This window comes from Vipera berus (assembly GCF_964194415.1).
Source record: "Vipera berus genome assembly, chromosome: 2".
Classification (NCBI taxonomy): domain Eukaryota; kingdom Metazoa; phylum Chordata; class Lepidosauria; order Squamata; family Viperidae; genus Vipera; species Vipera berus.
In genome coordinates this window covers 227,910,496-227,934,185 of record NC_138203.1, presented here as the reverse complement: position 1 = coordinate 227,934,185, position 23,690 = coordinate 227,910,496, and the positions used below count along the sequence as shown (strand labels likewise).

At 43.6% G+C, this 23,690-nt stretch overlaps 1 protein-coding gene across 8 annotated transcripts in view; it reads left to right on the top strand.

Annotated features, from left to right (window-relative positions):
* Window positions 1-23,690, top strand: part of IQSEC1 (IQ motif and Sec7 domain ArfGEF 1) — a 332,174-nt gene that overhangs the window by 296,417 nt on the left and 12,067 nt on the right. For 7 of the 8 annotated variants that reach the window (XM_081317422.1, XM_081317421.1, XM_081317428.1 and 4 more), the window contains 5 exons: window positions 5,606-5,635; window positions 7,328-7,453; window positions 13,923-14,022; window positions 16,062-16,223; window positions 18,232-18,408. In XM_081317422.1, coding sequence (XP_081173548.1) covers window positions 5,606-5,635; window positions 7,328-7,453; window positions 13,923-14,022; window positions 16,062-16,223; window positions 18,232-18,408 — 595 coding nt within the window. The remainder of the gene's footprint in view (window positions 1-5,605; window positions 5,636-7,327; window positions 7,454-13,922; window positions 14,023-16,061; window positions 16,224-18,231; window positions 18,409-23,690) is intronic. The other variant, XM_081317423.1, reaches the window with a different exon arrangement.

Genomic DNA, 23,690 nt, shown 5'->3' with positions numbered 1-23,690 from the left:
CTCAGGAGGCTGCACATCCTCACTCCCGGGACCTCGGGGTAGAACAAGAGGGTCGGAACGCCTCACCGCTTGCAAGTAGCGGAGAGGCCTTCCCTGAGGTCGATACGGCCCTCTGTTCCTGCACCTGCTGCCATTCCCTAACGTCGTGGGAATAGGCATTCCCACGACTTGCCCTGGAGCCCCGGGGGCGACCAACCCCCGCTCCTCCCCTCCGCGATCAATCCCGGCCCTGGCCTGAACAGTGGCTGCTGGACTGCCCCCCATATCCGAACAACCAAAAGAAGTTCCCACCCCCCTCCCTAACCTCCTAAAAAATTTAACCAAAAAACTAACCAGGGGCCTCCTATTTGGCTTATATCGGAGGCCCCTACCCATGCCCAGCCATCTCTCAGGGTCCCAACACTCGGGCCCTTCATCAAGAGGAGGTGTAAAAAGTAAGGCGGGTCGCTCCCAGGATGGGGGGGCCCCCCTGAGAGCGTATAAAGTCGTGCTCGAATAAGTCAGACGCATGATCTTAACAAGTCCGACAAAAAAAAACAGCAAGGCAGACCAGATCAACTCAACATGGGAGGATCTCAAAATAAATAAATCGAAGGCAAGTGACCAGAGAGCCAACCCAGCTCCACTGCCACTGGAGCTGGGAAATCCCGGGATAGATCGAATCCCGCCCTCTCACGGCGGTCAAAGCCGGGGGGCAACCTGGTACATACAAACCGGGGGAGCAATACCCCCCAGAGCTCTCACCTCTGGGAGGCAGCAGATGTAAAAACTTAACCACTCTCCCACAGTGGTTACAACCCGGGCCTTCTATTATAGGGGAGGGGGGAGAAGGGGAGGGAGTTAGAGCAAAGAATCTATGAAATACATCAGGATTAATAATTAATATCTCTTCTAGCTATTCTCTGGAATTCTGCATTCAATTGGGCGTATCTTTCTTTTTCTCCCTTGCCTTTCGCTTCCCTCCTTTCCTCAGCTATCTGCAAAGCTTCCTCAGACAGCCATTTTGCTTTCTTGCACTTCTTTTTCTTTGGGATGGTTTTGGTTGCTACCTCTTGTACAATGTTGTGAACCTCTGTCCATAGTTCTTCAGGCACTCTGTCTATCAGATCTAATTCCTTAAATCTATTTGTCACCTCTACTGTATATTCAACAGGGATATGATTTAATTTATACCTGAGTGGCCTAGTGCTTTTCCCTATTTTCTTCAGTTTAAGCCTAAACTTTGCAACGAGGAGCTCATGGTCTGAGCCACAGTCAGCTCCTGGTCTTGTTTTTACTGACTGTATAGAGCTTTTCCATCTTTGGCTGCAGAGCACATAGTCAATCTGATTTCTGTGTTGACCGTCTGGTGATGTCCATGTGTAGAGCCGTCTCTTGGGTTGTTGGAAAAGAGTGTTTCCTATGACCATCGTATTCTCTTGATAAAATTCTATCAGCCTGTGCCCTGCTTCATTTTGTTCTCCAAGGCCAAACTTGCCTGTTATTCCGGTTATCTTTTGGCTTCCTACTTTAGCATTCCAATCCCCCATGATGATAAGGACATTATTTTTTGGTGTTAGTTCTATAAGGTGCTGTAGGGCTTCATAGAACCGGTCAATTTCATCCTCTTCAGCGCTGGTGGTTGGGGCATAGACCTGGACTACTGTGATATTGAATGGTTTGCCTTGGATTTGAACTGAGATCATTCTGTCATTTTTAGGATTGTATCCCAGTATTGCTTTTCCTACTCTTTTATTGACTATGAAGGCTACTCCATTTCTTCTGAGGGATTCTTGCCCGCAGTAGTATACCTGATGGTCATCTGAATTAAATTCACCCATTCCTGTCCATTTTAGTTCACTGATATCTAAGATGTCGATGTTCAGTCTTGTCATCTCTTGTTTGACCACATCCAGCTTTCCTTGATTCATGGATCTTACATTCCAGGTTCCTATGGAGAAAAAAATCTTTACAGCATCGGACTTTCCTTTCACCACCAGACACATCCACAGCTGAGCGTCCTTTCGGCTTTGGCCCAGTCGCTTCATTCTTTCTGGTGCTACTAGTACTAGCCCTCTGCTCTTCCCCAGTAGCATATTGGACGCCTTCCGGCCTGAGGGGCTCATCTTCCAGCATCATATCGTTTTGCCTTTTGGTACTGTCCATAGGGTTTTCATGGCAAAGATACTGGAGTGGGTTGCCATTTCCTTCTCCAGTGGATCACGTTTTGTCAGAACTCTCTGCTATGACCTTTCCGTCTTGGGTGGCCCTGCACGGCATAGCTCATAGCTTCATTGAATTACACCAGCCCCTTCGCCACGACAAGGCAGTAATGCATGAAGGGGACCTTGCCATAGTTGTTAAGTAAATCCCTGCATTTGTTAAGTTAGTCACATGATTGTTAAGTGAATCTGGCTTCCCCATTGATTTTGCTTGTCAGATAGTGATTTGTTTGTTTCAGCAAACCATAGTTAACATCAACTAGCCTTTGTCTCATTTCTAAAGATGTTATGGCATGTTGCAGATATTATAATGTTCTATTTCATGTACATGGGAACAAGGAGATAGATTAGAGAAGAATTGCTGAGGGAAGCATACATTGAGGGTCCTGGTTTGTCTTTGAAAACCTACCTGGCAAAATGAAAGAAATGGTTCTTTTTCATTACATTCATTGAGATCCAAAACGCAGCACCAATGTAAAAATTATGTCCCTGGTCCTAGAAAAATGGTTTAGCCTGTCTTCAGGGAATTTCTGGATGGTATAGCTGTTGCTTCTGTTGAATTTTTTTGGAATTAATTATATCAAGAAAGATAAAGAATACAAATGTATATGTTTGAAATGGTTATCACTTAATTGCCCATGAAGCTTAAATAACTATACCAATTGGCATCAAGGAAGTGAGCTTTCAGATTAAAAGAATAACAGAGTTGGAAGGGGCATTGTAGGTTTTCTAGGCTAACCCCCAGCTGAAGCAGGGAACCCTGTACCATTTCAGACAAATGGTTGTCCAGTTTCTTCTTAAAAACCTCCAATGTTGGAGCATTCACAACTTTTGGAGGCAAGTTGTTCCACTGATTAATTCTTCTGTCAGGAAATTTCTTCTTAGTTTTAAGTTGTTTCTCTCTTTGATTAGTTTCCATCCATTGCTTCTTGTCATGCTTTGGAGAATAAGTTGACAGGTGGTAGGATTCAAATAATTTAACAACCGGTTCTCTGCAGGAGGGGAGGTGGGGGGCCGTTGCCATGAGGTAGGTAGGGGAGGGGGAGCTGCGCCATGCACCCCGCAACCACTTACCATGCCAAAGGGTCCCCGCAGCCAGGCCTACCATGCCCTGACATCCATCGCGAATCGCCTGTTTGACTTCTCCCACTTTCTCCTTCTTCCTCCTCCTTTAAACAGCCCTTCGCTCCCGTTGCTGCTTTCTCAGTCCCAGAGTTTTGTCTAGAGCCTGTGCAGAGGGTCTTTGGAAACAAAGCCCCACAGTGATTATTGGGTGGGGTAGGAACCATTCCCTTCGCTTTTGGACCAGCTCTGAAATGGGCTCGAAGGAGCAGCCCAAGGACTCCAATCTGGCTTTGCAGCAAGCAAGGGGATTGGAGGCATGTGAATGCCACGCTAGTCTGGCATCTCAAAAAACTGGGTTGTTTTTTCCCCTCCGTGCTGGCTTTTCGCTACCATACTGTTTAACTTTTTTAAAGTTTACTTGATGCAGAATATGCAAACTTTAAAGGAAGTTAAATAATATGGCAGCGAAAATGCACCCTGGGTAAAAAAGCCCATACTAGTAAGAAGAATGTTATGTATTGATTAATTAATACTGTTTATGATAACCAATCATATTTACTACTGTTATCTACTACTATATTAATTATTGTTAGTTAAAAATATGTACCCAGACAATATTCTGTTTGCTAAATATTGAAATTGTTACTGGGGGATAACCCCAATGTTGACCCCAATCTTGTCCTAACCCCAATCCTGACCCCATTTTATCCCTAACCCTATAAAATCCAATAAAACCCTTTTTTTAAAAAAGCCCTGGGTTTTTGAGACTCCAGATTAGCGTGCATGCACCTGCCTCCAATCTCGTTCCTTGCTCCAAAGCCAGATTGGAGTCCTCGGGCCCCTTCTCCCAGCCCATTTTGAAGCTGGTCCAAAAGTGAAGGGAATGGTTCCCACCCCACCTAATTGCTGCAGGGCTTCATTTCCAAAGACCCTCTGCACAGGCTCTGGACAAATCGGGATCCGGGACTGAAAAACAGCAATGGGAACAAAGGGCTGTTCAAAGGAGGAGGAAGGAGAAAGTGGGAGAAGCCCAAGGGAGACCTCCTCAGTCACCCTGCAAGCACCAACTGAAGCTGACACCCTGTTCCTTGCCCAAGGGAGACCTCCTCCATCACCCTGCAAGTGGAGGTGGGGGGAGGAAGGTAGGCGATCCAGATACGCTCCATGGCGGCAGCAAGCAGAGGAAGAGAGGAAGCCTGCCTCTGCTTGCTGTTGCCATGCAACATGTCCAAATCACCTGTTCCCCCCCACCTCCACTTGCAGAGTGATGGAGGAGGTTTCCTTTGGGCATGGAACAGGGCGTCAGCTTCAGTCAGTGCTTTGGAGAACCTCCTCCATCACCCTGAGGAGCGTGAAAGTGGCAAGACCTGAATGGCTGTAGGGAGGAGCGAAGAGAGAAAACCTTGGCATTGGATTGAAAAAGAAAAACCTGAAAAAAACAGAGATGGGAAGGCCAGGGGTGGAGACTCAGATTTATCATAACTGGGTCACCGAACTCAACAAAAAATTAGGTATCGGTTCTGCCAAATCAGTGTGAACTGGCTGAATCCACCACTAGTTGACTCCCTCTTCTTTGTGGCAACCCTTAGATATTGGAACATTGCTATCATGTCACCCCTAGTCCTTTTTTTCATTAAACCAGACATATCCAATTCCTACAACCATTTTTCACTTGTTTTAGCCTTTAGTCCCCTAATCATCTTTGTTGCTCTTCTCTGCACTCTTTCTAGAAACATCCTGCATGCAAACACATGCTACATACTTTGCTTTGAGAGTATATAATTGGTCCTCTGCAATAACAGCTTCTCCTCTGAGTTGGAGGCTCTCTCAATTATCTGTTTAAGTTTTCTTTTTGAAATTCCATTCTGTTCCACTGTAGAATAGTTTTAGCTCCTCTACATGTAGGAAACAAAAACAATAAAAATTCATTCCACTCCATTAAATAGACTTTACCTGAGCAACCAAAAGATACTAATAACAAGAAATTTGTCTTGTGTTTTTGGAAGCTGTAAGGAAATGGCCATGTTTGTCTATCTTCGGTCTATTTCAAATGAGCAACAAGCTCATCATCATGTATTAGGATACCATTTTTTTCAAGCTAAGGTGATTCTGTCAAGATGCTATTGCCATAAAAACTGAAAATGGCATTTCAAAAGCATAAATAAAAACACTGCAAATAATACAAGTTTTATGATTCAGGTTTTCAATTATTTCATCTTTCTAACAATCTCTACAATCAATGTTTATAGAAATGTTTATTTTATATATATTTAATCATAATAAGACTGAAATATTTGCTTGATAAGTACAATTATATTTTCTATGTCTTTTTACCATAGATTGGATCTTTACATCATGGGCTTGGTTGTGTAAGTGTTTGCCTTCATATTTATATATTCAGTACAGGTAGTCCTCGAGTTACAAAAGTAATGGAGCCTGCCCATTCCATTCCTAACTCAAGAATTCATGGGAGTAAATCTCATGCCTCGAATGAGATCACTCCCGGCTCGTTAAGACACACATGAGGTATGTCAGGGTGGGGAAGGCCATGGGGGGGCTAGTGATGGAACAGGCCCCCAAGGCCTCCCTGACCCACTAAGATACCTCATGCTTCCCCTTCCCTTCCTGCCACGCCAGACCCACCTTGCAAAATCTGTCTCCTCTCTGCCGTGGTTTCTTTCTCTTTGAGGGAGAGGAGAGTCAGCTTGGAAATGCTTTTCGCACCAACAATGGAAGCTCCTCAGTGCCGTAATATCACATGTGATTGCCAATGGGGTGCTTCAGAAACAGAGCGTTCTTTTACATTTCTATAGCCCTCCCATTGGCAGTCACATGGACTTTCCAATCTCTCTCAGATCTCCTTTGGATAAAAAGTGTTTGAGCAGCAGCGGCTTGAGTTTCTCTGCTCTGTCCAAATTGAAAGAAGCGGAAGTGCAGAGTGGAGTTGCTCTCAATAAGGCCGGCGCATGTGAGCAAGCAGTGCACCCGTATCTTCTTGAAAGCAATCCTGCTCTGTGCCTCCGCTTTCTTCTTTTCAGACGGAGCAGAGAACTCAAGCGGCTGCTGCCCGTTGAGTGGTGAGAACAAGTAGAAGAGTGGTCAGGATTTGTGCCACCGGCCCATCAGGCAAGGAGCTATATCGTGCTGGTTGGGGAGGGGAGATCGTGGCCACTGAGATGGCTGTTTCCGCCAGCAGCTTGGACCCAGGTGCAAGGGGACTCATCCCACAATGCCTCCCCACTCAGTTTAAGGCTTTTTTCCTGCCCTCAAATTAAGGCCAGCACACGCAAGCAAGCAGCGCACCCACGCCATGGACGGCATTTCTTCCTGCACCTGGCCAACTCCAATTCCATGCTTTGCCCCACAGGTATGCAAACAAAACAAACGCTTCCCCCCCCAGAATGGAATTTTCCAGGGGCCATGATCTCTTTTGCAGAGAATTTGTGTTTGAACTTGCATAATATTATGGACCCAGGAGTTTCCATTGTCGGTGTAAAAAGCATTTTTAAACTGACTCTCCTCTCCCTCAAAGGGAAAGGAACCGCAGCAGAGAGGAGACAGATTTTGCAAGGTAAGTGAGTCCAGTGCAGCAGAAAGGGGGGGAAAGCAGTTGTGGGGAGCAGGTGGGGAATAGGGTGAATGTTGCAGGGCCTCTGCAGTCATTCGTAAGGGCGAACATCTGCCATGGTACTGCAATATTCATAATTTTGGGACTTGCTCGTAAACACTAGGGGGCGCTGATCACGTAAATTTGAACAAGCGTTAAGTGAATACTCATAACTCGGGGATTACCTGCATTTATATGTTCAGTAAGCAGATCTCACCATAGTTTTAGAAATTGATCCTTTCTAAAATTACAGTACTCCAGTTAGTATATAGAAAAAACTGGATCACTAATCTAAAAATATTTCTGATTGCAAACGGAGTTGATAAGTGCTTTCCATGTAGGATTTAGTTCAAGAAAGGGAAAAATAAATTGCAAATATTATTTGCAAGGAGCAGCCTTATAAATTTCAGGGAAATCGGTTATAATATGTTGCATTCCTGTTTCTGATTTATAGGTTCTGTCTCTCCCGCATCGGCGGCTTGTTTGTTACTGTAGGCTCTTTGAAGTTCCAGATCCAAATAAACCTCAGAAGCTTGGATTACATCAGCGAGAAATATTTTTATTTAATGATCTCCTTGTGGTATGTGCCACATAATTGATACTATTTTATATTAAGGGAGAACCATTATTAAGCAAGAAAGCTTTCCATAGCCCTGTTGGGTAAGGTACCAAAGTACAACTAAATTGGATCTGAGAGTTCCAGTCTGTAATCTAACAGACCAGAGCTTGCATACATTAAGCCCTTAATTTATAAAAAACCTCTGAAATCTTCCCAGCTGGCTGGAGTCAATCCTTCCTCTCTAAAGGAATTGCTTGTCAATACATTTGACCTATTAAAAGCAACATGCATATTAGTGTTGAGTTAACCTTGTCCTCACAGACTTACCATGATGCACATTTATCAATGGTACAAGAGCATTAATCTCCCACAAAAAGGAATGAATTGAGTGTTCTGAGTTTAATGAATTATATTTTGCTTTCTTACGAGAGAAAATAGTGTACCTTGGTAAATATCAGGATTCTCAAATATTTCATTCTTTTATTAAAGGTTTACTACCATTTAAGACAGTGTTAGAAGTACAAAGGGTAATAGAATCCTAGAAATTTTTGCCATTTAAAAATGGCCTAATTCTATGCATTCTTAGTGGTATTATAGCTGGTGTTATTGCTCAAGGCTTGCCTAACCAGCTGTATTCTAGGAAGAGTACCTTTTCCAACTCTTTCCTTGATTATATAAGTTTGGCATTGAGGCAGAATTAATATTTCAAATGCTTGTTGTGGTTCACTACGCAAATGTGATCTATATCATTTAAGAACATAAAGCTATGTATTACAAAGTAAATCTAGAATACCGTATATACTTGAGTATAAGCCGACTCGAATATAAGCCGAGACCCCTAATTTTACCCCCCAAAAGTGGGAAAAGTTGGTGACTCGAGTATAAGCCGAGGCTGGGAAATGCAGCAGCTCACCTTATGCTCCTCTCCAGAGATCTTCCCTCAGCAGCGGCCGGCAAAGTAGCTCGCACGCGAAACAAGCCCGGCAGAGGAGCCGGAGCGGCGAGATCCTGCAAGGCCCGGCCGAGACACGCCCCCAGCAGCGGAGCTGCTCCGGCTCCTCTGCCGGGCTTGTTTTGCATGTGAGCTACTTTGCCTGACGCTGAGAAGACCCGCTTGGGCACTCGGGTTGGTGTCAGTCTCCGCAGGCCCTTCTCGTTTCCAGGAACGTCAAGCGCGCTTGGCTCCCCACCCCCACGGCAGGGCAGGGCAGGGCAGAGCAGAGACTTGCTCGCCCTTCTGACGGCCCTGAAGAGAAACGAAGGGCTTGCAAACTCCCCGCGAGAAGCTGGGCGAAGCGCGCGGCTGGGCGAGTGTGTGCCTGCGCGCGTATTTACGAAAGAAACGCTCCGAGAGTTCTTCTTTCTCCGCCCCCTTGGGGGGAACTCTAGCGACTGCTGTAGCCGCGCTTCTCTTCTCGGCTCCGAAAATAGGGATTTCTACTCTCTCTCTCTCTCTCTCTCCCCTCCCCACCCCGCATTCTCCTGCCTCTTCGATTGCGACAATAAAAGGGCGAAGGGTGCGCTGGTTTCTTCCTCCTTCCTCCCCCCCTCCCCTCCCCTCCCCGATTGTCAGGTGAGGCAGCTGGAGGTCTGGCCGGGAGATTGTAGCCGTTTTGAAACGCCGCGTCTTGAAACGCCCGATCAGCTGATTTTCGGGTGGAAGAGCCGCGGCTTGAATCTGTTTGCATCTGCCTGAATTAGACCGAAACGGCCTGAATTTGACCAGAGTTGCTTTGTAATGGCTGGAGGAACTGCAGAGGAGGTCTTGCCGGGAGATTGTGGCCGTTTTGAAACGCCGCGGCTTGAAACGCCCGATCAGCTGATTTTCGGGGCGGAAAGAGCCACGGCTTGAATCTGCTTGTATTTGTTTGAACTTAACCAGAAACGGCTCGTAATGGCTGGAGGAACTGCGGAGGGAGTGAATGCTCCAGCCTGGAATATTTGGAAAGGCTGGGGGAACCGGATGAACTGCAGCTTAAGCGACTGTTGCCGGAGGAGCCATGGCTTGAAACGCCCCAGGTTTGGGGCAGCGTTTGCTTGTTCCCTCCCTCCCTCCCTCCCTCCCTCCCTCCCCTCTAAATCCTTCCTTCCTTCCTTCCTTCCTTCCTTCCTTCCTTCCTTCCTTCCTTCCTCCCTCCCCTTTCCCTCCTCTCTAAATCCTTCCTTCCTTCCTTCCTTCCTTCCTTCCTTCCTTCCTTCCTTCCTTCCCCAGCCCTAATCCGGAAAGTGGAAGGAAAGAAGAGTAAAGGCTGGGCGGAGGAGGAGGGGAAGTTTAAAAAGGGGGCGGCGTTCCCTTTAAAAAGCCGCCCGCCACGCCGCGCTCCCTCGCAGCACTCGCGGCGGCTGGCTTCTTGGCTCCCGGTCTCCCCCAGGCTTCCCGGCTGTGATTGGCGAGCGAGCCTCCCGAGCTCCGGCGGCCGTGACATCAGCAGAAGCGGAGCAAGCAAAAGCGAAGGGGGAAGTCTCCCCTCGTCCCGGGAGACTCTCGCTTCCCCCCACCCCCCACCCCCCACCCTCCCTACATCCCGAGCCTTCCAGATCTTCGCCTGCCTACTCGCGAGCAGGCATGTTTTCCAGCCAATCCGGGCCTGGGAGCAGGGCGCCGGCGGCACGTCCACTTTCCCCGCACTCTCCGTTCAGACGGCGCCCTTTGAGCCTGGAGTGATGCGGACGTCGGAAAAGGGCGCCGGGCGAAAGCAGCGAAGCGGGATCGCCGCGTGCCCCCCACTCCTCCTCCTCCTCCTCCTCTTCTTCTTCTTCCTCCTCCTGGTCGGCTTGACACCCCCATTTCGGCTGCTTCGCAAACTGCTTCCTCCACCCCACCCCACCCCACCTCACCCCTCCCCGCAAAAGATGCCGGGGTCGACAGCGTTTTTTCTACCCGGAACAAGCAAACACGCAGGCAACCCTGCACTATTCAGCTCAGTGAAGTCACGCTTGAAACGGCTTGAAACGCCCGATCAGCTGATTTTCGGGGCGGAAAGCGTGCGGTGTTGTTGTGTTTTTTTTCCTCCCCCCGAAAGTGAACGGCAGCTTTCCGTACTAGTGTATTGGCATGTCAAGACACCAGCACAAAGACCAAGGTACAAGGAGCCCTCCTTCAGTCATTATTGAAACATTTGATCAGCCCAACTTCTTCTTCTTATTATTATTATTATTAAATCTGTTTTTTAACCAAGCGTGACTTCACTGAGCTGAATAGATGCCGGGGTCGACAGCGTTTTTTCTACCCGGAACAAGCAAACACGCAGGCAACCCTGCACTATTCAGCTCAGTGAAGTCACGCTTGAAACGGCTTGAAACGCCCGATCAGCTGATTTTCGGGGCGGAAAGCGTGCGGTGTTGTTGTGTTTTTTTTCCTCCCCCCGAAAGTGAACGGCAGCTTTCCGTACTAGTGTATTGGCATGTCAAGACACCAGCACAAAGACCAAGGTACAAGGAGCCCTCCTTCAGTCATTATTGAAACATTTGATCAGCCCAACTTCTTCTTCTTCTTCTTCTTCTTATTATTATTATTATTAAATCTGTTTTTTAACCAAGCGTGACTTCACTGAGCTGAATAGATGCCGGGGTCGACAGCGTTTTTTCTACCCGGAACAAGCAAACACGCAGGCAACCCTGCACTATTCAGCTCAGTGAAGTCACGCTTGAAACGGCTTGAAACGCCCGATCAGCTGATTTTCGGGGCGGAAAGCGTGCGGTGTTGTTGTGTTTTTTTTCCTCCCCCCGAAAGTGAACGGCAGCTTTCCGTACTAGTGTATTGGCATGTCAAGACACCAGCACAAAGACCAAGGTACAAGGAGCCCTCCTTCAGTCATTATTGAAACATTTGATCAGCCCAACTTCTTCTTCTTCTTCTTCTTATTATTATTATTATTATTAAATCTGTTTTTTAACCAAGCGTGACTTCACTGAGCTGAATAGTGCAGGGTTGCCTGCGTGTTTGCTTGTTCCGGGTAGAAAAAACGCTGTCGACCCCGGCATCTATTCAGCTCAGTGAAGTCACGCTTGGTTAAAAAACAGATTTAATAATAATAATAATAAGAAGAAGAAGTTGGGCTGATCAAATGTTTCAATAATGACTGAAGGAGGGCTCCTTGTACCTTGGTCTTTGTGCTGGTGTCTTGACATGCCAATACACTAGTACGGAAAGCTGCCGTTCACTTTCGGGGGGAGGAAAAAAAACACAACACCGCACGCTTTCCGCCCCGAAAATCAGCTGATCGGGCGTTTCAAGCCGTTTCAAGCGTGACTTCACTGAGCTGAATAGTGCAGGGTTGCCTGCGTGTTTGCTTGTTCCGGGTAGAAAAAACGCTGTCGACCCCGGCATCTTTTGCGGGGAGGGGTGAGGTGGGGTGGGGTGGGGTGGAGGAAGCAGTTTGCGAAGCAGCCGAAATGGGGGTGTCAAGCCGACCAGGAGGAGGAAGAAGAAGAAGAGGAGGAGGAGGAGGAGGAGTGGGGGGCACGCGGCGATCCCGCTTCGCTGCTTTCGCCCGGCGCCCTTTTCCGACGTCCGCATCACTCCAGGCTCAAAGGGCGCCGTCTGAACGGAGAGTGCGGGGAAAGTGGACGTGCCGCCGGCGCCCTGCTCCCAGGCCCGGATTGGCTGGAAAACATGCCTGCTCGCGAGTAGGCAGGCGAAGATCTGGAAGGCTCGGGATGTAGGGAGGGTGGGGGGTGGGGGGTGGGGGGAAGCGAGAGTCTCCCGGGACGAGGGGAGACTTCCCCCTTCGCTTTTGCTTGCTCCGCTTCTGCTGATGTCACGGCCGCCGGAGCTCGGGAGGCTCGCTCGCCAATCACAGCCGGGAAGCCTGGGGGAGACCGGGAGCCAAGAAGCCAGCCGCCGCGAGTGCTGCGAGGGAGCGCGGCGTGGCGGGCGGCTTTTTAAAGGGAACGCCGCCCCCTTTTTAAACTTCCCCTCCTCCTCCGCCCAGCCTTTACTCTTCTTTCCTTCCACTTTCCGGATTAGGGCTGGGGAAGGAAGGAAGGAAGGAAGGAAGGAAGGAAGGAAGGAAGGAAGGAAGGAAGGAAGGAAGGATTTAGAGAGGAGGGAAAGGGGAGGGAGGAAGGAAGGAAGGAAGGAAGGAAGGAAGGAAGGAAGGAAGGAAGGATTTAGAGGGGAGGGAGGGAGGGAGGGAGGGAACAAGCAAACGCTGCCCCAAAACTGGGGCGTTTCAAGCCATGGCTCCTCCGGCAACAGTCGCTTAAGCTGCAGTTCATCCGGTTCCCCCAGCCTTTCCAAATATTCCAGGCTGGAGCATTCACTCCCTCCGCAGTTCCTCCAGCCATTACGAGCCGTTTCTGGTTAAGTTCAAACAAATACAAGCAGATTCAAGCCGTGGCTCTTTCCGCCCCGAAAATCAGCTGATCGGGCGTTTCAAGCCGCGGCGTTTCAAAACGGCCACAATCTCCCGGCAAGACCTCCTCTGCAGTTCCTCCAGCCATTACAAAGCAACTCTGGTCAAATTCAGGCCGTTTCGGTCTAATTCAGGCAGATGCAAACAGATTCAAGCCGCGGCTCTTCCACCCGAAAATCAGCTGATCGGGCGTTTCAAGACGCGGCGTTTCAAAACGGCTACAATCTCCCGGCCAGACCTCCAGCTGCCTCACCTGACAATCGGGGAGGGGAGGGGAGGGGGGGAGGAAGGAGGAAGAAACCAGCGCACCCTTCGCCCTTTTATTGTCGCAATCGAAGAGGCAGGAGAATGCGGGGTGGGGAGGGGAGAGAGAGAGAGAGAGAGAGTAGAAATCCCTATTTTCGGAGCCGAGAAGAGAAGCGCGGCTACAGCAGTCGCTAGAGTTCCCCCCAAGGGGGCGGAGAAAGAAGAACTCTCGGAGCGTTTCTTTCGTAAATACGCGCGCAGGCACACACTCGCCCAGCCGCGCGCTTCGCCCAGCTTCTCGCGGGGAGTTTGCAAGCCCTTCGTTTCTCTTCAGGGCCGTCAGAAGGGCGAGCAAGTCTCTGCTCTGCCCTGCCCTGCCCTGCCGTGGGGGTGGGGAGCCAAGCGCGCTTGACGTTCCTGGAAACGAGAAGGGCCTGCGGAGACTGACACCAACCCGAGTGCCCAAGCGGGTCTTCTCAGCGTCAGGCAAAGTAGCTCACATGCAAAACAAGCCCGGCAGAGGAGCCGGAGCAGCTCCGCTGCTGGGGGCGCGTCTCGGCCGGGCCTTGCAGGATCTGGGCCGGGCGCCTCTGCTCGCCGCTCCGGCTCCTCTGCCGGGCTTGTTTCGCATGTGATTCCGGGCCAGGTGCTGCTGAGGGCGAGCAGAGGCGCCCGGGCGACCCCAGCAGCGTCAGGCAAAGTAGCTCGGCCGCGCGCAAGTCCTCGGTAAGTTCTTTTTTTTTTGTTGACTGGAGTATAAGCCGAAGTGGATTTTTTCAGCCCAAAAAGTGGGCTGAAAAATTCGGCTTATACTCAAGTATATACGGTACTCATGTTTTAGTTAGATAATATGTTTATTTTTATTTATTTGTGGTTAATATTTTTAGGTCACTAAAATTTTTCAAAAGAAGAAGAATTCAGTCACATATAGTTTTCGACAGTCCTTTACCCTCTATGGAATGCAAGTTCTCCTTTTTGAGAATCAGTGTAAGTCCCTTTATCTGATTTGAGAATTCATTGTAAATCATTTTTAAAAATGAATGTATCTTTTAGTTACATTTTTCTAATTCCCAAGATATATAACAACATCTTTATCTCACTATGGAAAGAAATTGCTTGGCTTCTCTGGCTTCCAAAATTAACATTTGGAATTTATACAGTAGTCCATAATATATTTTCCAGATGGTAAATCACAACATAGTTAGAAACAATACATACCCTGTAGGCTATGCTTAAATGGCATTTAAACTTAAAATATTTTAATACAGGATTTTAATACATAAAGTTAAAAATATTACAACTTTCCTTAATCCAGAACAATTCTGGAACTGACTTGTAGATCAGCCACTGGCAGTTGCATAAGAATATGAAAGTTAACAGACAAGCATTGTTGAACAAACTAAGTTTGTTAAGAGCTTTGGATTATACATAATGCCTTTGAATATATTAGTTTTAGATACCATCACTGCACAGACATTGCTTATACCATGTTTTCCCGAAAGTAAAACCTATCCCGAAAATAAGCCCTAGCTTGGTTTTTGGCTGTGGGCCTAATATAAGCCCTAACACCCCCCCAAAAAAGCCCTAGTTTTGGGGTGAAGCGCACACCTAAAAATCAAGGTAGGGCAGGGATGGTAGAGCTGCCCCACGTGCCCCGCACTCACTTACCAGGCCTCCCATGTATCAACACCTGCCTCTCCTCGCCAGCCCACTTCTTCTGCAGCGTTGTCAGCCTGCATTTTACAGTCAGAGGCCTTTCCGGAAGGACTCTGCAGCTGAGAACCAAGCTATGGATTCAACCTGTAGCTCTGTTCTTGGCTGGAGAGGCCTTTCCAGAAGGCCTCTGAGGGTGACCAGGCCAGAGCTCCATTCTCAGCTGCAGAATGAAGCTGCTCCTTCAGCCGCAGAAGTAGTGGCAGGACTGTCGGTGCCACCACTGCAAGGTGAGTGGAAAAGACACTCCCCAAAAATAAGACCTGGTGCCTCTTTTGAAGGCAAAAAGAAGAAGAAGACAGGGTGTTATTTTCGGGAAACGCAGTAGTCCAGTCTGCATGTACCCCAAGTGCAGAATATACTTCTGATTTTCCTAAAGACTTTCTAAGTTAAGGGTTTTCCCCCCTAAAGATTCTGAAAATATGAACATTACTGAAAGCATTGCTATAAGAGGAATTAAGACACACTCAAACATTTGCTAAAATTATGTTCTCCAGTAGCTGTATCCTGAATACCTAATGTGAGAAATGATGATTTACGAGGGCAATTCAGGAATAAACCTTCATTTGATTATCAATGACAGACACTCACAGATACAGAACTTTTATTATACACATTAGAAAACTACAACCTAATACATCCCCACACTGGAAATCAGCGTGCCCCGACGCTTGTTATGGATGGCTCGTCTGAGTTTTCATAACATTTCACAGTAGACCTTTGAATTGATGGTTGAACTACGCTCCGTGAACTTCACTAGCAGTACTCCTTTGGCACCTTCACATTTGGTGAGATTTTCTATGGCACCACTTCCGGTGTGGTGTTGGTTTACGATAATGCTCACCCCCACACACTGCTAGATGCACTCAAGAACTTTTGAAGCAGTTCTGTTGGGATGTTTTTGATCACACACACACACACCCATAGCCCAGATTTCGCACTGAGCAACTACTACTAAGGAATTTCAGACTTTGTAGGACATTATGACAAGTGCCTCAATTTGAATGGTGATTATGTAGAAAAGTAATGCAATGTTGTGTTTTTCTAATGTGTATAATAAACGTTCTGAATCTGTGAGTGTCTGTCACTGATAATCAAATGGAGGTTTATTTCCAAATTGCCCTCGTAGTTTGTTAGAAATACAGTGTGGGAAAATCTCTGAAGCTCTTCTTTAGAAGAAATAGGAAAAAAGTGTGTTTATGCAGTAATAGAAATCCTTTATTGAAATAATTTTTATACATGGAGCTGTGGAGAAATAATGAAATGGAATTAATACAAATGGGATATTTTTTTATTTTTTTGCTACCTCTTAGATTATCCAAATGGCATACGACTGACATCAGCTGTTCCAGGAGCAGATATCAAAGTTTTAATAAATTTCAATGCTCCAAATCCCCAGGACAGAAAGAAATTTACAGATGATCTGAGGGAATCTGTTGCAGAAGTACAAGAAATGGAAAAACACAGAATAGAGTGTAAGTACCAAGGTAGATACAATAGAGTACCTATAATTAATTATATATTTTATGAAACACTTATTTCAAGTGCTTTGCACAGCTTTAATAGAAACACATATATAAATACATCCAAACATATCATGTACATATATTTATATAAAGCTCTACATTGCGTAAAGCTTGAATATTTGCAAAACCACTTATCTAGAGTTGTCCATCCCTATCCAGAAAGTTATGTTAGGATTAGTATGCTTAGACTCTTATCTGTTAAAAAATATCATTTTGTATGACTTAGAAGGCCTGACCTCTGTGTTGTGAAGCTGCTGTAAGAAACAACCTTCTTTCTGAGGCTAAAGAACCCCAACCCTGGAGGCCTTAAAGAAAGCCTTGAAGGCTTGGCTGTTTCAACAGGTGCCAAGTTTTTATGTCTGCCGGCCATTGACTTTGAGTTGTGAAGGGTCCTTGGTGTTCTCTGAGTTTGATTGTTTCATTGCCCCAACTAGGTAACATATCAATAAGTATCAGTAAATGTCCGAGAGCTCAGAGAGCATCAAGGACCCTTCATTTCGACCCTGAGCTACAAATATTCTTCTTTACTGGTACTTTGAGTTGTTTTTTTGTAAATAGTTGTAGTAATACCTCCACAAGTGTGCCTGTTTCAAGTGGAAATGACATTTTTAGCACACAGAATATTCCCCTACATTGAACTGAATGGAGCTTTCTCTCACCATACAGAAATTCTGTCATGTATAACATAATTGATGGATTGCAGTGCAATATTTGTCCAAGTTTTAAAATAGTTTAATTTTCTTTTTCAGTTGTATTTATTTATTAGATTTATATTTGCCTTCCTTTCAGGAAGAAATGTATTTAGTACACTACTCTTCCCCAATTTCTCCACAGGTGTAGATTGTGCTGAGAAAGAATGATGGGACCAAAGCAGCTCCAATGCAATACATAAGTTGATTAGTTAAAAAGTAAAAGCTAAAAAGTTAAAAAGTTGATTAGTTACATTTAAGCAAGAAAACCAAATGCTCGGGTACAGTATAGGTGGTACCTCGCTCAGTAGTAGTAACTGTGAGAGGGATCTTGGAGCCCTAATGGACAATCACTTAAATATGAGCCAGCAGTGTGCTGCAGCTGCCAAAAAAGTCAACACAGTGCTAGGCTGCATTAACATAGGAAGAGAATCAAGATCACGTGAAGTACTAATACCACTTTACAATGCCTTGGTAAGGCTACACTTGGAATACTGCATTCAGTTTTGGTCACCACAATGTAAAAAAGATGTTGAGACTCTAGAAAGAGCACAAAGAAGAGCAACAAAAATGATTAAGGGATTGGAAGCTAAAACAAAGAACGGTTACTGGAATTTGGTATGTCTAGTTTAATGAAGAGAAGGATGAGGGGGGACGTGATAGCAGTGTTCCAATATCTCAGGGGCTTCCACAAATAAGAGGGATCAAGCTATTCTCCAAAGCACCTGAAGGCAGGACAAGAAGCAACGGATGGAAACTAATCAGAGAGAGAAGCAACTCAGAACTAAGGAGAAATTTCCTGACAGTTAGAACAATTAATCAGTGGAACAACCTGCCTCCAGAAATTGTAAATGCTCCAACACTGGAAGTTTTTAAGAAGAGACTGGACAATCATTTGTTTGAAGTGGTACAGTTTCCTGCCTAAGCAGGGAATTGGACTCTTGTTATTTCTACTCTGTTCTGTTCTAGTTAAAGTTTATTATTATCATAGATAAGTATCATAAAATGAAGAAACAAAGTAAAAGTTAAAATTCACAAATAAACAGTAAGCATGTCCATGATGTGGGAGATATGGGATAAGTGTGTGTGTGTGTGTGTGTGTGTGTGTGTGTGTGTGTGTATTTATTTTGGGGGGAGTTACAGTATCTACATTGAGCAGCAATAGCACAGAATTTGCTTGTGTTGCCAAAATAACGCAATTTTGACCTACTGCAATACAGTACACAGGTTTCGATTCATCATAGAAGTCTTCTTTACCTTTTTTTCAGCTGAATTAGAAAAGCAGAAAGGTGTAGTGCGACCAAGCATGTCTCAGTGCTCTAGCCTGAAAAAAGAGTCCGGCAATGGAACATTGAACCGGGCCTGCCTGGATGACAGCTATGCCACCGGGGAAGGCCTCAAAAGGAGCGCTCTTAGCAGCTCCCTTAGAGATCTTTCTGAAGCAGGTAAGCTTTGCATTTCTTCTCTCTTAGATTAATTTTGGAGTAATAGAAGGATGCGCCTGTGAACATGAAAGTCTAGAAATCCATTTGGAAAAATTATATAGTATTTTTTTTTCTATTTTTCCTTTGCATTCAAAAATATTAGATTGCTATAGGTGGTTTTTGTATACGTATTTTTAAAGAGGAATAAACGGAAATATATATATATTTTTACAAGGAATAATTAGTTTCGCTTTTTATCTTTGCTTTCTTCTATTTATTAATTTCATTAGGAAAAAAAATCCACCCAAATCACTGGGTACTGGCTGCTGCTTATGCTTTTTGTGATTGTTTGTATCCATGTAGAATACTGATGAATGAAATTGAGTGAAGCCCTGCTAAATTCTATAGAGAAATACATATCAGACATACCTGTGTGATTGATGCTACTTAATTATATTGCTCAGAAAACAATTCTAGACTTTGTCAAATGTAGCTTACGTTTATATTGTACTGCTATTTACCAGTATGATGGGGGGGAACCATCATGGCAAAGTAGTTACTCCAGTTTTACCTTACTGCTTTGTGGCTTAAAATGGATTGTGATGGCAGTTTAACATATATTGATATATATATATATGTTATATACCTGGTTTGGGATTATATACATTTTCTATGAATGCAGGAATTAGATAAATACCCCTGTTATTACGTTTGGAAATCAGTGGTGCATTTTGCATGTCAAGCAGGACATTTCAGCCATGTGTGCGTAATATTAGACACAGAAATGATTCCTATTGTTGCTACTAGTATTGCTCTGCATTTTAACATCATGCACATCATCTTAAATTAAATTTATCCGTTATAAATACATGATTTAATTAATATTTTTCCTATTTCTTGTTTTCATTACTCAATAAAGTAATATGCAGCTCTCTTAAATATTGGATGTTCATTTTACAGATGTTCTGAATTTAATGTATGATGAGGGATACAATCAATATTCTATCTATAAATCTTAAGTATGGAGTATGAATCATCACATACAAACATTTATTTGCTCATTATTCTTTATCTTTGTAGGTTATATTCTGTTTCATAGCTTTTTATTCACTTTAAACAACTAAGGGAAATTCAGTGATATTTATATTAATTTCACTGAAACAGATTTAATAATTCTTTAAAATGTACTTGTGTGATTTGGATGAAATCTCAGTAACTGTTAGTAATTTCATTTAAGAATGGTTCCACTTTTTGCTTTTGCTTTTCACATGAGAATGGCCACATTCATTTTTAGAAACAGGAATTTCACTGTTGTACTGATTATCTGAGAGGATTATGAATGTATACATTTCATCCTAATAGGAGCTTCTCGTTTTCTTATTTCAGACATTATCATGTAGATAGTTTCATCTTGCCTCTTTACAATAAACAAGATGAATTTTTAATGATCACAAAATAGTTAATATGCCTAGAGCACATGCCATCTGCTGGCATAGGCAATACTGACAGTTGTTCTCCAGAGCCAAACATAGATGTCAGGATGAAGGACTTAAGTGATGAACATATTAATATTTGCTGAACTTTAATATTTTTCAAGTTAATATTATGAAACTTTTATGTTTGGGCTTGTGCAATGCAGTTAATTTGAAAATAAAAATGGAGTCAATTGGGGTGTTAAACATAGAATCAGGCCTTTTCTGTAATAATACAATGGCTTTTGTAGTTACGGGAATGAGTTCAAGCATAAAAATCATTAGGAAATTTCACTGTTGCTAATTTGAATAAAAGAACTAAAATAATGAAATAAATTGTGAGTAGATTGGTAAATGATTAAAAGCTTAAGAGACAATCCAGTTTCTAGACGGATCAGCTTCATTCCTGGAATCTTAATGCAGAAGGTGTGAATAACATCTAGAACAAAGGATTTTTTTATAGAGAGGTTTTAGAGAAAACTTGTCAAAATTATTCCCAAATGTTATGCTTGCCATGTTTGGTTATGCTAAGGATCTCAGCCTGAGCACTAATCTTGGAGGTCACATATGGCATCCTATTCATTTTCTGAGTTTACATACCTTTAATCTGTTTGCCCCATCCAACCCCCAACAGCTGGCATGGTCTTCCTTGCTTCCCAGCACCTTGTTTGCAAGCTTTATCTCCAAAAAAGCTTGAAGGCTTTCACTGGAAAAGGTTTGATAGGGATTGTGAATATAAAGGCAGGCAGATACCACAATTTCTTCTTCTTGGGTCCACATAGAGGAAATCACCTGGTCAGGTCAGGTGAGAAAGGCTTCCGGAGTGTGAGCCAACCTACCAGGCATCAAAAGCTAGAGGCTCTTATTGCCTGAATCAGAGGAGTGTCAGCCCTGCAAAGTAGTTCAGATGAGAAGCACATCCAGGAATACCAGCTCTATCTTTGCATGTCTCAAAAGTACCCCTCCTGTCCCTCACTTTTATTTTCCCCAAAATTAGGGAGGGTCCCTTCTGAGTCACTTTTGCCACTCCTTTTCCTTCGGACTCAAATTTCATTTATCAGATGACTAGGCTGAGACTCTTCCTCCTATCTCCCAAGATCATTCCCACATACTATTACAAGTTCTCACCGTCAGAGAGATGAGAGAGAGAGTGAGAGAGAGAGAGAGAGAAGGAGATTGCCATTACATGCTTCTTCCATTGTATGAGCTGTGGCTTCTAGCAGCAGCCTGAATGCTGGGAAACTCAGAAGAAGCAACAGCAGCTTCCCTACTAACTTCAAGGGAAGATTGAAGTGAAGCCACAACAAGGCTTCCAGGGCTGGAGTTTGATTTTTCCAAATCAACAAATGCTATTTAACGTTTATTTTAGGGAACTATAATAGCAAGCGGTACAGAATTATTGTCATAGTTTAACTTCTCAACATGTAGGGTGTTCTGGTGTCTTTAAATCCAATTGCTTTGAGCACTTAAGTTAGATTTCTGAGTATTCTCCAGTAAACATAGCCCTTAAATCCCATTTTATGTATTGAGGTGGGTATATAAAATCAATAATGTATTGATTGGTTGTTCTTTAGGCTGGGGAAAAAAATAATACAAAGTGCATCTTTTCAGTTGTCATATTCCTTGATAGCATATGATGTAATTTAGGAGCAAGTAGTTACTAATATTGACACAATCTATGGGTATTAATTTTCCTATAATATCCAGTTTAAGTATCTTTTTTAAAATGTGGAAAAAGATATTAGATACACTGGATCACAGAAGGGAATTAACTATGTCAAAATATCAGTTTTGGCACTGATTCTGCTACAAGATACACCCACACACAAATGTATCAATCTTAAATTTAAATGTAGAAACTACTACAGTATATTTGACAGATGACCATCTAATATCTTTTTGGAGCCCCCCACTTAATTAAAGACCTGAACTTACCAGTTTCTACATTTCTGGAAAATTCTTTGACTCACAGTAGTTGCTGAATTGCTAGTAAAATTACGATTATTTTCATTTTTGTTATTATTTAAAGTAACTCCCCAAAATTTGTATGAAATAAAAGAAAAGGAAAACTTTAAAATATTGAATTTACATAAAAATAATTTATTCTGAAATCTCCCCCTCTTTACTGAATACTTGCTTTGCTGAGTGAGATGGAAGGCATATAATTTAATATATAAATAAGTAATTTTTAACGATATTAAGATGATTTTTTTCAACTGCACTTTCCATAGACCATGTTTATATAAAGTAGGGGTGTCAAACTTCTGGCCCGCGGGCCGGACGTGTCATCCAGAAGCTGCGCCCACCCCATTGCCAGCAATGGCGAAAAGGCTCCGATACGTTGTGCGACGTCATGTGATGTTGCGAGTTTGATATGTCTAATATAAAGAGATTTGGGATTCCATGTAACAATGAAAATACAAATTAGAAATACATGGCTTCGCCTAGGAGATGGATTTGATAGTAACAGTACCCTTTATGAAACTATTGAGGTATATTATAACAAATCATCTGATTTTCTGCTTTCTATTGCATAATGTGTTTAATATTTTATTTATTCTTTGCCAGTCACATTAACTGTTTCTGAGCTTCTCAGGCAAAGGAATAATGAGAATTCCTTTTGGTTTTCTATCATAGTATAGGCTTTTTGCCTGTTATAGTAATAAGTAATATCCCTCATACTATAAATATATTTTAGGTTACAAGCATCATATCTCTTCTTTCTGACTCCATTTTTCTTGCTTGCACTTGTGACCCGGAACATCACTATCCATGCACAAGAGGGCAAACGTGAAATGACCCTGTAGTTTGCTGAATTATCCAAAGGAAACATTAGAGAGGGAATTAAAAAAAAACCTAATGAAAACTGGATAAAGAAGGAGAATACAATTGATTTGTGTTTGCCAATGCTGGCAACATTAAAATGGCTTCAACTCCCAGAATTTTGAGGAAACTGGAAAAGGAGGGTTAGGAGGGATAAATATTAAAAGGATAGCAAGTTTCCTTCTGCATCAGTCATATCTGATTGATACTAAGAAGTTATTTTAAAATGTCTTCAACAATAGACATTGCTTAAAAATCAAGGAATAGATCAAGGAGTTCAATGGAACTGGGATTGAGAACAGTTTTTACAGACATCCTCATAAAAATTGCAGATCCCAACCACCTCCAAATATCTCAGTGAGGAGTGAGCATGGCTAGTGGCACAGAATGCTGAACAACAATTGGAAGTGAGGTTGGACCGTAGAAAAAAGAGATTAAACTCCTGAAGCTTCTGTTCTGCAACATTTTATTCTACATTCTCAGTTGAATCTCATTACTAGATCATTAGATTCAATAAAGAGTTGAAAAATCTTTGCACAACTTATACTGGAACCACAAATATTAATTTTTAACACATGAGTGACCTCTGTGAGAATAATCAAATTTTCCATCGTCATCACTGTATCATTAATAGAAGCTGGAACCTCCACCTTAAAATATTCCTGAAGTAATATAGAGGTATTAGTTTGGACTGACATTTTTTTTATCCTAAACACATTTTTTTTTAAAAAAAATCCTAAAAAATATGAAAGTGCATTCAGTAATTATGTTTTAAACTGCCCAGAGTCTCTGCATCAGCGAGATGGGTAGCATAAAAAATTAATAAATAAAGCTGATTTAGGACAGCATGTAACTTCATTCAGACTCAATCACATAGCTCTAACTTTAGGATTTGTATGGGCTATTGAATAGGTCTTACGGTAACCATAATCTAGAATGGAGATTATCTAAGGAGAGCCATGCCTATTTGAAAGAAACCCAATTTAAACAATATTTTATCAGGGTTGT